This window comes from Populus nigra, chromosome 4, assembly GCF_951802175.1.
Source record: "Populus nigra chromosome 4, ddPopNigr1.1, whole genome shotgun sequence".
In the NCBI taxonomy this organism is placed as follows: Eukaryota; Viridiplantae; Streptophyta; class Magnoliopsida; order Malpighiales; family Salicaceae; genus Populus; species Populus nigra.
In genome coordinates this window covers 24,616,371-24,627,376 of record NC_084855.1, presented here as the reverse complement: position 1 = coordinate 24,627,376, position 11,006 = coordinate 24,616,371, and the positions used below count along the sequence as shown (strand labels likewise).

At 38.0% G+C, this 11,006-nt stretch overlaps 2 protein-coding genes across 2 annotated transcripts; one reads left to right on the top strand and one right to left on the bottom strand.

Moving 5' to 3' along the window:
• The first annotated feature begins 2,421 nt into the window (after nt 1–2,421).
• On the top strand, nt 2,422–7,876 carry LOC133691284 (BRCA1-associated RING domain protein 1). Its single transcript, XM_062111715.1, has 13 exons — nt 2,422–2,699; nt 2,794–2,847; nt 2,940–3,010; nt 3,163–3,255; nt 3,448–3,887; nt 4,493–4,789; nt 4,945–5,045; nt 5,191–5,377; nt 5,500–5,606; nt 5,937–6,027; nt 6,437–6,602; nt 7,097–7,215; nt 7,352–7,876. The coding sequence occupies exons 1-13, from the start codon at nt 2,608–2,610 to the stop codon at nt 7,721–7,723; spliced, it is 2,190 nt and encodes a 729-aa protein (XP_061967699.1). The 5' UTR covers nt 2,422–2,607; the 3' UTR covers nt 7,724–7,876.
• A 503-nt stretch (nt 7,877–8,379) lies between these two features.
• On the bottom strand, nt 8,380–10,831 carry LOC133691073 (protein NRT1/ PTR FAMILY 5.2-like). Its single transcript, XM_062111404.1, has 4 exons — nt 10,696–10,831; nt 10,311–10,528; nt 9,482–10,053; nt 8,380–9,268 (listed from the first exon to the last, which is right to left on the bottom strand). The coding sequence occupies exons 1-4, from the start codon at nt 10,829–10,831 to the stop codon at nt 8,380–8,382; spliced, it is 1,815 nt and encodes a 604-aa protein (XP_061967388.1).
• Between the last annotated feature and the right edge of the window lie 175 nt (nt 10,832–11,006).

Here is an 11,006-nt window from a genome sequence, read left to right as displayed (position 1 = left end):
ATGTGTAAATCGATAAGAGAAGAATAGAATTTACTGGAATGAGAATTATTATTGATTGCATCACATATTTATACAAGAATATATACAATTATTCTCATCTACTAGGAATCCAATACTTTCTTGAAATTCATTGTCCTATAGACTTAGTATTAATACTAAGTAGAAAATTCATGTAAGTTATTCATTCCTAATATATCTCTAAAAGGATGCCTAACACTTCCCTTCAAGTTGGAGAGGGAATGTCCTGCACTCCTAACTTGTGAATCATAGGAATAAAGACATTTTTTTTCCAAGGATTTAGTGAAGATGTCGTCAATTGATATTCAGAATGAACATATCTTGTTATCACTGAACCATCTTGAATTTTATCTTTGATACAGTGACAATTCATCTCAATATGTCAAGTGCGCTCGTGTAAGACTGGGTTGGTTGTAATGTGTAATTCAACTTTGTTATCACAATGTAGCAAAGCAGGTTCATGATGTAAAAGGCCCAAATCCTTCAATAGACATCGGAGCCATGCCAACTCACAACATGCTCTTGTCCTTGCACGATACTCTGCCTCTGTGGAGGAGAGTGAGACTGTTTTCTGTCATTTTGATCTTCAAGATATCAACAAGATTTCAAGGAACACATAATAACCCGTGGTAGACCTTCAAGTCAGTGGGCAACCTGCCCAATCTGAGTCTGAATAGGCTCTTAATTTGTAATCAGTGTGTGAAGGAAATAATAACCCTTAACCAGGTGCCCCTTTCAGATATTGAACAACCCGAAGAGTAGCTTCCATATAAAGCTTCCAGGGTTGGTGCATAAATCTGCTCAGAACATGCACAACATAAGTGATATTTGGTCTTGAAACAGTCAAATAAATCAATTTACCAACCAATCTTCTAAAACGACCTGAATTTTTAAACAAGTCATTCTTATCCGATAATTTTAAGCCACGTTTCATAGGTGTATCAATACAAACTACACCAAACAATCCTGCATCCTCAATAATTTTCAATGCATATTCACGTTGAGAAATGAAAGGATAGTTGCTGCCCAAGAGACTAGAAGGAAAGGACATCTGGTTCGATTTGGATATTAAGTCCAGGTTTGGGGCCGATTGCAATCCCAACAACAGTGCCACCGGTGCCGTGAATGTTTGCCAGACCCCCGGAATGCCAAGAGTTAAACCTGCTAAACTGTTCGGAGACCATTGAACGACCAAACAATTATGACTGTCAGTTTTACAGCGCGCGCGCGCGCACACATACAGTGCCATCATCTATGTTTTGAGAGAATGCCAACTTGTTCGTGTTGAGTTAACCAGTATTCTATAGACTTTGCACTTCATTTGGAAGATTCTATACTAAGAGGGCTCAAGAACCTCTTCCCAGAGTACAAAGCTATCCTTGTAAGAGCCATCACCTCTGCAACAGCCAGCAGATGAGTCGAGAAAGAGTGGCTCAGGCATAATTTCGGCAGAGACAGTGCCTCAACAGGTTTCTATTCTGGCAAATCTATCAATACTAGAAAATCTGTTCTCTAGCACAATTTTTTAGTGTTTTCGGAAGCAACGATCATATTGATTATGAGCTAATGAAAAACCGACCAGTTGGTTCTCGTCAGCTAGAACTTGAAAGTGGTGTTGTACGACACTACTACCCATTCAAGATGCATCTGCTAGGCTCAGAGCTCATCTTTTTTTTCCAAGATAAATGGAGCCATTAAACCTTTCATTTTTTCGAAAAATTCACCTCCTTGGGATGCCAGAGTCCGATGGATTCAGCCATGTTCATGTATAAATAAGTTAATTTGAAACTATGGATTCTAATAAATTTATTTTCTTTATTAGATGGATATGAGTGAGGACTATGGAGGTTTATAGATTTTTTCCCATATATACTTTGAACTTGGCGCTTGACATGACATAGCCATGTGCTATGAACCTTAGATTAGATTGTCTTCTATTATGTTTACGAATTTAAATGGAATTTTTTATATATATAAAAACTATTAAAAAAATATTAATTTAATGTTATTTAAGACAGAATAAAAAAAAAAGCACTTTTGAAAACCAAATCAAAACTTGAAAACAAAAAAATTATATATATATATATATCACTCTTTTATGTTTTTTTTGCACATCCTTTTCCTCTTATCACGCACGCACGCATAAAATTATTATTCTTCCAAACATTCAATTCACATATATTTTACCTTATTGCATGAGCGGCCAATTCACCTAGTTAATTTTCTAAAAGCTTTGCTATTTTTGTTTAAAAAAAACAATCAAATTACCCCTAAATTATTATTAATTAATATACAGTAGAATATATATATATATAAAACGGAAATAAGATAAGAAACTGAGGAAAAGCAAACGAAAAACCGCCGGCGCGGAAACCAATTAAAAAGGCGCGCTTTCATGGCACCACCTCTGCCGCCAATAACCATCTCAAAAATCGAAAAGTTCTTCCCTTACCGCCAACACAAAACGAGACTAGATCCCAGCCGTCAACGTGCACTCCTTTCCCTTCCATCAATCACCATCCCCTATAAACCTCCTCCTCCTCCTCCTCTACCACTCGGCTCCCACCCCTTCAAAGCAGAACAAAAAAAATGGCGGGCTCAGTGAAACAGAGCGTTAGCTCTATGAACCCATGGGTTCTTCATCTCCAGAAGTTGGGTCTCGAGCTCAAATGCCCTCTCTGGTTTTCCTCTCTCACCCCCTCTTTTTTTTTCCAAAAATTTTCTTCTTTGTGATGTTTAATTTTAAGAATCGTTTTTTTTTTTTAAAAAACGCAGCTTGGAATTGTTGAAGCGACCCTTTTTGCTACCTTGTGATCACATTTTCTGCAAGTTAGTAAATTTAATAGCTTTGGTAATTTTAATTATTTTTGCTTTTGTCGAAGGCATGTTTTTGCTGATTTCATTGAGTTTCTTTCTTTCAGTTCATGTTTGCCCAAAACAATACAGTTTGGATCCGAGTGTCCTCTCTGTAAAGCTCAATATGGCGACTCAGGTAGGTCTCTTGACCCTTTTGATAAATGGTTTCCCATTTCCCGTGTCTGATTTTTTCAAAAAAGGAAGCTTTTTTTGTTAAGATTTTATGGTTTAATTTGGTAAAATATGAATTGAATGTATGGAAGAATAATAATTTTATTTGGGTTTCAGATTTAAGGTGTTTGCCTTTGGTTGAAAACATGGTGACAATCTATAGAAGCTTGGATGCAGCTTTCAGTGCCAGTATTTTGCAGTCTCGTTCTGGTATGGTATCTTCATATACTTTGATTTGACATTCAGTTTTTATTATTTTGATATTAGACTTAGTGGAGTATCCTTGGGGCAGCTCTCGCGTCAACGGATACTAAGGACTCTTTGATATTCGTTGTTTGGAGTGGTTTCTTTGAGTTTTCATTTTTATAAGTAAATGTTGGTTGTGGATGGTGATTTTTGCAGAGACTGGTGGGGTTTTGAAGCAGTGTCCGGCTTCGAAGAGTAGTGATAGTAAGGATAATAAATTAGTGGAAGCTCACTGGGGGGATAATTCTAGTAGTGGACAATCTAAATTAATGTGCAATGATGTAGCTTGTGCTCTATCGAATTGTTTAGTTGGAAAAGGGGTTCGAAAGAATGTAGCGATGGGTAATTGCAATGTGCCAATGCATGTCAAGGATAAAGAGTATGGGGTGATTGGTAGTGTAGGGGTTGCGTCTAATGATAAACAGAATGCCAATTCTCCACCGGTAGGCTCGCAGGTAAGAGCTAGGGGGCTTCGTGAATCCAAGGCTTTTCAAATGGACTTGAATCAGGCAGATCAGTTGTCGCCTAGAAGTCCTCCTTCATTTGGTGATAATAAGGATTCAGAAAACGACAGTAATGATCAGGGAGGTGATGATGTAAGAACTTAACTATTGCTTTTAACAATGATCTTGCAGACTTTTTGCAATTATCCTTTGCAGTGGTCTGGAAACTCCTTACTGCTTACATTGATTTCAATTTTTTTATTCTGCTCTTATCTTCACACAATGAAAGTTTATTGTACAATCCATTCTGTAATCTACGTCATGGATTTATGAAACATAACAAAAGTTTATGGATATTGACCATTTCTGACAGTAGAAAATTGCAAGTATAAACTTTTGCTCCCCCAATGTAAATGTACTGGCAATTTCTATTCTTTTTGTGGTAAAAGTGCTTACCTTGTGTATTTGATTCTTATATTTGTGTCCAAAGCTTCTAAGCACTATATATGCTGCTTGCTCTTCTTATAGGAGTGATTGATATAGAAATTTAGTTGAATATGTCTCCCTGCCTATGCTCTTGATTTTCTGGTGTTTTTAAGATTGCTTGTAATAATTGCTTTGCTTGTTAAGCATGTTTATTTGCTAGTGTTGGTTAGTTAGCTCTGATTTGGCAGTGACGGTACATTTTGAAGTGCATAAAAGTAAGAGTCTTTCAAAGCATTCACTTTTCTGAAGTCCACAATGCTTCTGTTTTTCAGAGTCTACAAAATTATAAAGCAGAAAACTTGGTTCAACTAAATTCTGACAACAAAAGAAGACAAGAGAGGCATAACAATTCTGCTTCTGAAGCCGAGGAAGGTCATTTGAGGGATTCAAAGAGACATAAGAAGTTGAACTACAGTACATCGGATCTGGGTGCAAATAATATTGGTCATATCAAACCAAATGCACCTCCAACTGAAAATTTGATAACCAGTTCTCAATTAGAGATTCCTGCAAAGTTGAATAACTCGTTTAATGCTTGTGGATTCTGCCACTCCTTCAGAATCACAGCGGTAAACATCTATTTATCCCTGGCTTTTGTTTGTTTTTGTGCAGTCTATAGTTTTGTATGCCATTTTGTTGCTGCTAGTGAATTATCTAGTACATCATGGAAAAGTATATTTTGGTGCTTACATCTTGCGTCTTCTCCCCCCTCCTTCCATTTCAGGATACTGGTCCAATGTTGCATTTTGCGAATGGAAAGCCAGTAGAGGGAGTTGAAGCAACTCTATCCGACACTATACATGTGCATGCTGTGTGTATTGAATGGTATGCCATTATGCCTTTTTTTGTTATCAATGTTTAGGTGAATGACAATTTGATGTCTAGTGAAACTGTTAAGAAGTTTCCCTCTTGCAATCTTTCTTGTCATAACTTTAATACTGAGCAATATGTAACTAAATTTGAAATACAGGGCACCGCAAGTCTATTTTGTTGGTGAAACTGTTAAGAATCTGAAGGCAGAACTGGCCAGGGGTGCAAAGCTTAAGTGCAGCAAATGTGGGCTGAAGGGAGCAGCTTTAGGCTGCTATCTAAAATCATGCAAGAGAAGTTATCATGCTCCCTGTGCAATGGAAATTACTAAATGTCGATGGGATTATGCAAGTGTCTTGTACTCTACTTACATTACAAATTCATGTGCTTATGTTGAAGGATTCCTTTTGCATCACTTCAGGGAGTTGAGCTTGGAGTGCTAACAAATTTCTTTATTGGCTTCTTACAGGAAAACTTCCTTATGCTTTGCACTGCTCACTCTTCAGTAAAATTTCCAAGTGAGAAGTCCAAGGCTAAGAAACACAACCAGAAAACTTCTTCTGTGCTGTCTTCAGTGTAAGTTGCGATTCTCTTATTCCTTGTAGGTACAAAGTTAACAAACTGAACAAAATTGAAGTTGGATCACTCTTATCAACTCCTTGACCTCGCTCTCTATCCAATTCTCTTTCTCTTTGTTGAATTTTTCTGTCAGATTAATGAAGTATCTTTGATGTTGGGCATTGTGAGCAAATTACTGTTTATTCAAAGGGATTTCAAAGAATGTTTGTCTGCTAAGAAAACAAATTAATTGGAATGTTTTCCATCTGTCAATGCTATTAGTAAATAGGCTGTTGCTTGTCATTAATGCAAAATCTGTTTGACATGATTTTTGCTATTATCATGCAGCGCCCCACAACAGTCCAACTTTTGGGTGGGATCATGTAATGGAGCAAAGAAATGGGTTTTCTGTGGATCTGCTCTGTCTTCTGAGGAAAAGGTCAGTTCAGATCATGGTTGATGTCAGTTTTTCTCACTTCTCAATTCAGAGTCATTTCCCATATGGTGGTTCAGGATAGTTGTCATTCTTGGGATGATCTTGATAAGCCATGGTGCCTAGCATAATGATTGTTATGCAATGGATGCCCTTTTTCTGGCAACATATTGTTAAAACGGTGTTTTTGGACTTAGAAAATGGTTCAGTTTAGTTTTGTGATTTGAGCCCTCCACGTTTAGATTATTGCATGTTGCAATAAATCAAACTTGCTATGTTCATGACTTGTGCTGTGCACAGTGGCCTGGTGTGATTGAGAATTAGTTGATCACATTGTTCATGTTTGAGATTTAAGATGAGGATATGTCTTTCAGTATTAAAATTACTTAGTTGCAACTTGTTTTCTCTGGTACAGTGTCTTTTGGTGAAGTTTGGAAGCATGATTGGTGTGCCAGTGAACAAATTCTGGGCATCAAATGTCACACATGTGATTGCAGCCACAGATTCAGATGGGGCATGCACCAGGACGCTGAAATATCTTATGGCCATTTTGAATGGGAAATGGGTTCTTACAATAGATTGTGAGTCTGCCCTTGTCTTTGACTTGATTACTTATCGTCTAAACTTGAGTTTTCATTTGTGAGTAATGTGCTGAAGAAATTTCTTAGATGATCCTTGTTCTTCCCTCGCTGTTATAAATTTAGCAGCCTAAGACTGAACAGATAGCCCTGGCCAAGCAATGTGCCTGTATTATTATTATTATTATTATTATTATTATTATTATTATTATTATTATTATTCAAAAGAAATTAAGGATCATCAAAAGGGTTGAGTCGACAGGGGGATAAATTGATCAATCGGATGGTGAGAAAAATGTTCACTACCATTGATGAAAGTACCGAGGTTGTACATCTTTAAAAAAAAGAATGAGCAAATCCGCCCTATTTTTTTTCCTTTTCCTTTTTTATTGATTGCTTCAGAGTTCATGGCACTTCGTTTGTATTTCTTCCTTATTTTTGAGATGTTGCTTCATCAATTTCTTGCTATTAACATGTTGCAAGTCTAACCTTGGCAGGGATAAAGGCTTGCATGGAATCTATGCATCCTGTGGATGAAGAAAATTATGAAATTATTCTTGACTGCCATGGAAGCCGTGATGGCCCAAAAAATGGCAGGCTTAGTGCACTAAATAATGTAAATTTCTTCTTGAGTACCCTATTTCTAAAGCATGATTATGAACTTGTAGTATACCTTAGTTCTCTGCTTTTCTTTTCTTTTCTCTTTTTAATTGCGTCTCTTAAAAGCCCTGGTTTAATTGTTTCTTTTGCAGGCACCGAAACTTTTCAGTGGCTTAAGTTTCTGTTTTGTTGGAGATTTTGTGGCTGGCTACAAAGAAGGTCTCCAGAGTCTGGTTATTGCGGCAGGAGGTACACTTTTGAAGAGCGAGGAAGAATTGGTGGAACAAAGACATGACCCGTTATCTCCTTCAACAACACTAATTGTTTATAACCTTGATCCCCCACAAGGGTGCAAATTAGGAGAGGAAGTTTCAATTATTTGGCAGAGAACCAATGAAGCACAGGATTTAGCTGCTAAAGTTGGATCCCAAGTCATTGGTCACACGTGGCTGTTGGAGTCTATCTCCTCATACAAGTTACAGCCTTTTGTAAACTGGGACAGCATCAGCAATTCTGATAGCTAGATAGTCCAGATGTAAGGAGGTTCCAACTTGCCTGCCCTATGTTAATTTGTTGGCAAACACAAGGCTCTGTATTTTTGCCTAGGATAATGTAACGTGAATATAACTACTTGCAAATTGCATCAAATAATATGTGACTTGTTTTTCTTTGGTTCATTGCATTTGTTTGCAGGAACTTTGCCAACACCATTTTATATACTTGGACCTCACTTAAAATTTTCTCAATTTTGATAGTCTTTGGGTAGGAGGAAGTCCAGAGATATTATTATAGTTTTGCTTTACTTTGTTTCTCTCCTTCTCAATTTCCCCATGATTTATGTCCTTCCTCAGGCCAGAAAACCTATATTTATGTTTACAGAATGAGTAATGATATTATCAATTAATTGTCTACCAATTTGACTTAACCTTGTTGAGGATTTCCTGCCCCTTATGGAGGATGATGATTCTTCAGGTAGGAAAAATGAAAAAGGCCAAGCAGTCAGCAAAATACCTGAAAATTAATTTATTACATAGGACAGGAGGTTTCATCATCTTCATCAAACCTTTGTTACACACACACACACACACACACACGATGAACCTGCAAATTTCAGATTACAAAGGACTGGAACTGCCTTCACTCACGTAGGATAAGAAGAAAAGGTTTAAGTTCTTCATCTTTATCCAACCTTCAAGTTTTTGTTGTCTTGATGAGCTTCGACTAGTGAAGCTTCCTTTCCCCCCCCCTGCAAATCACTCTTGGAATCTACGTCCACGTTATAAACAAAGAAGTTTGCAGCAACTAAATAGAGAAGGAAGTTGAGGAAGCTCAATATGGCCAGGACAGCATAATAGTAGTCTAAATGAGAGAGATTTAGATTGTCCAAAATCCACCCTTTATGGCCATGCTTCTTAGTGATTTTAGAAACTGTTGTTAGGATAAAACTACTAAGGAAATTCCCAATTCCCAAGCTGCTAGTGAAGTATGAAGTCCCTAGGCTCTTCATTCCTTCTGGTGATTGGTCATAGAAAAACTCTATCTTTGCTACTTCCACAAAGTTATCAGCAACTCCCATCAAAACAAACTGAGGGAGTAGAATAAATATACTGAGAGGAACTACCTCATTTTTACCAATAATGTTGTGTTCTCTTGCCACAGTAAGCCTCTTCCTTTCTGCTAAGCAAGCTGTGATCATTACAATAACATGCAACATAAACCCAATTCCCATTCTCTGCAGCAATGTAATTCCTCTCGGTCTTTTAGTGTAATGCCTAGCCATCGGCACAAAGTAACGGTCATAAATGGCTAGGCTTATCAACATAGAGATGGTTACAAAAGCTGTGAGGCACGCTGGAGGGATTTCGAAATGGGGTCCCATGCTCCTGTCCAAGACAGTTCCCTGTTTGATGAACAGGGTGTGCACTTGAGCTAAAATGGTGCTAGGTATGAAAGTAGCAGCCCAGACTGGAAGCATTTTAATCATTTGCTTGGTTTCTTCAACTTGGGTCACAGGGCATAGCATCCACGGTGACCTTGAACTGCTCTCCACAGCTGCTTTGTCAAGGAATCTGCAGCAAACGAGAGCTAATAAGATCGAGGAAAATGGCTGTCAGGTAAACTATGGTAGATATATAATGATGCAAGTATTTTGATGCTGTGAATGTTGAATGATGATTGTCAATGTTGCTGGAACTGGGTATAGAAAAGGAACAAACGGTAACAAAAATTCTCAAATCATTATTAAATTGAATATTGGAGATCTAAAATGTGTAGTATCATACCCAAGAGAAGAGGTATAGTCAATTCTGAATTTCCCTGATCCTATGTACTCGTCCAGGCTAAGCTCATGCAGCTGTTTTGGGTCATCTGGGACGGGTACATTCCACTTTTTAACAGCAGCTACAAGTACTTGAGCCATCCTGGTGAATGGACTCTCTGCTGGCAATTTGTGTCTGTAGAGTGGAGTGCCCATCAAGAACACAATAATGGAAACTGCCAGACCCAGTGTTGGAAGGGCATAGCCAAGGGTCCAACCCACGTTATCTTGTATGTAAACCAAGAAGGTGTTTGAGAACAAGGTGCCAAAGAAAATGCTAAACATCCACCAATTAAAGAATGATAGCTTTTGGGTCCTCTCTTTAGGTTCAAAATCATCGAACTGATCAGCCCCCATGGTGGATATATTAGGCTTGGTTCCACCAGTACCGACTGCTATTATGTACAATGCACCATAGAAAACACCCTTCTGCAAAGCTGAGGCTTTTTTGTCGCATTCCACTTCTTTGATACCTTGTCCACAAGATGGAGGCCTTAGGGCTGGCACCGAAACAGCTAGGGTTAACAGAGACATTCCCTGTTCAATTACACAAGTTGGAGAAAAACTGAAGTGATTAGTTTAAATACATCAGGACAGCATGCACCTGCAATCTTTCAGGAAAAAAGAAAAGCATATGTGAACAACTTAACAAAAAACCATGTCTAGTAATATTCAGAGATTTTTCCACTATGAGCAGAAATCTCAGAATTCTTGCTGTCTGATTCTCTACCATCAATGGCATATTGTTTTGAGAAGGATACGCCGAAGTGAATTATACGGAGTTTAAATTTTACCGCAACATAAATGCCTGATGCAATGATGAAAGTCCAGAATCGGCCCAGATGGGCATCTGCGATATAAGCACCTAGAATGGGCAATATCCATGCTGTTCCAGTCCAGTTGGTGACACTGTTTGAAGATGCTACAGTGCCTTCATGGAGCTTTTTTGTCAAATATATCACCAGGTTTGCTGATATACCATAAAACGCCATCCTCTCAAAAACTTCATAACCTACAAACACCACACAGTTCATGTCCCAGGGGGAACAAGTGCAAAAATAATTCAAACCCTCCCCAGAATTCTACAAGAAATCTTTACAGCAAGAAGAATGAATTCGGGAAACGTTGATATACATAGAACAGTACTATATTTCATATATGCATTGAGATTTAACTGACCTACAATGAAGGAACAAGCTCTCCATCTCCCAGTTTTTGATCTTAAAACAGGCCTTCCCTTGAGATCGACAGTACCATCTGCCGTGTAGTCATCTTTCCCACCTGCTGGACCTTTCTCTTCTAATACTTCAGCCATCACAGCAGATGTGGTGCTGGCCTGTCTGCTGTCCCCAAGGACTTACCGTGTAGCTTTTTATATAGCTGCGGAATAGCCTAAGCTGAGAAGGGTCACATTGTATCATTTGTAGTTTTTTGTTTTCAGATTTTTTGAAGAAAAAAGAAAAAGAAAAATTGTTTTAAGACATAAATCA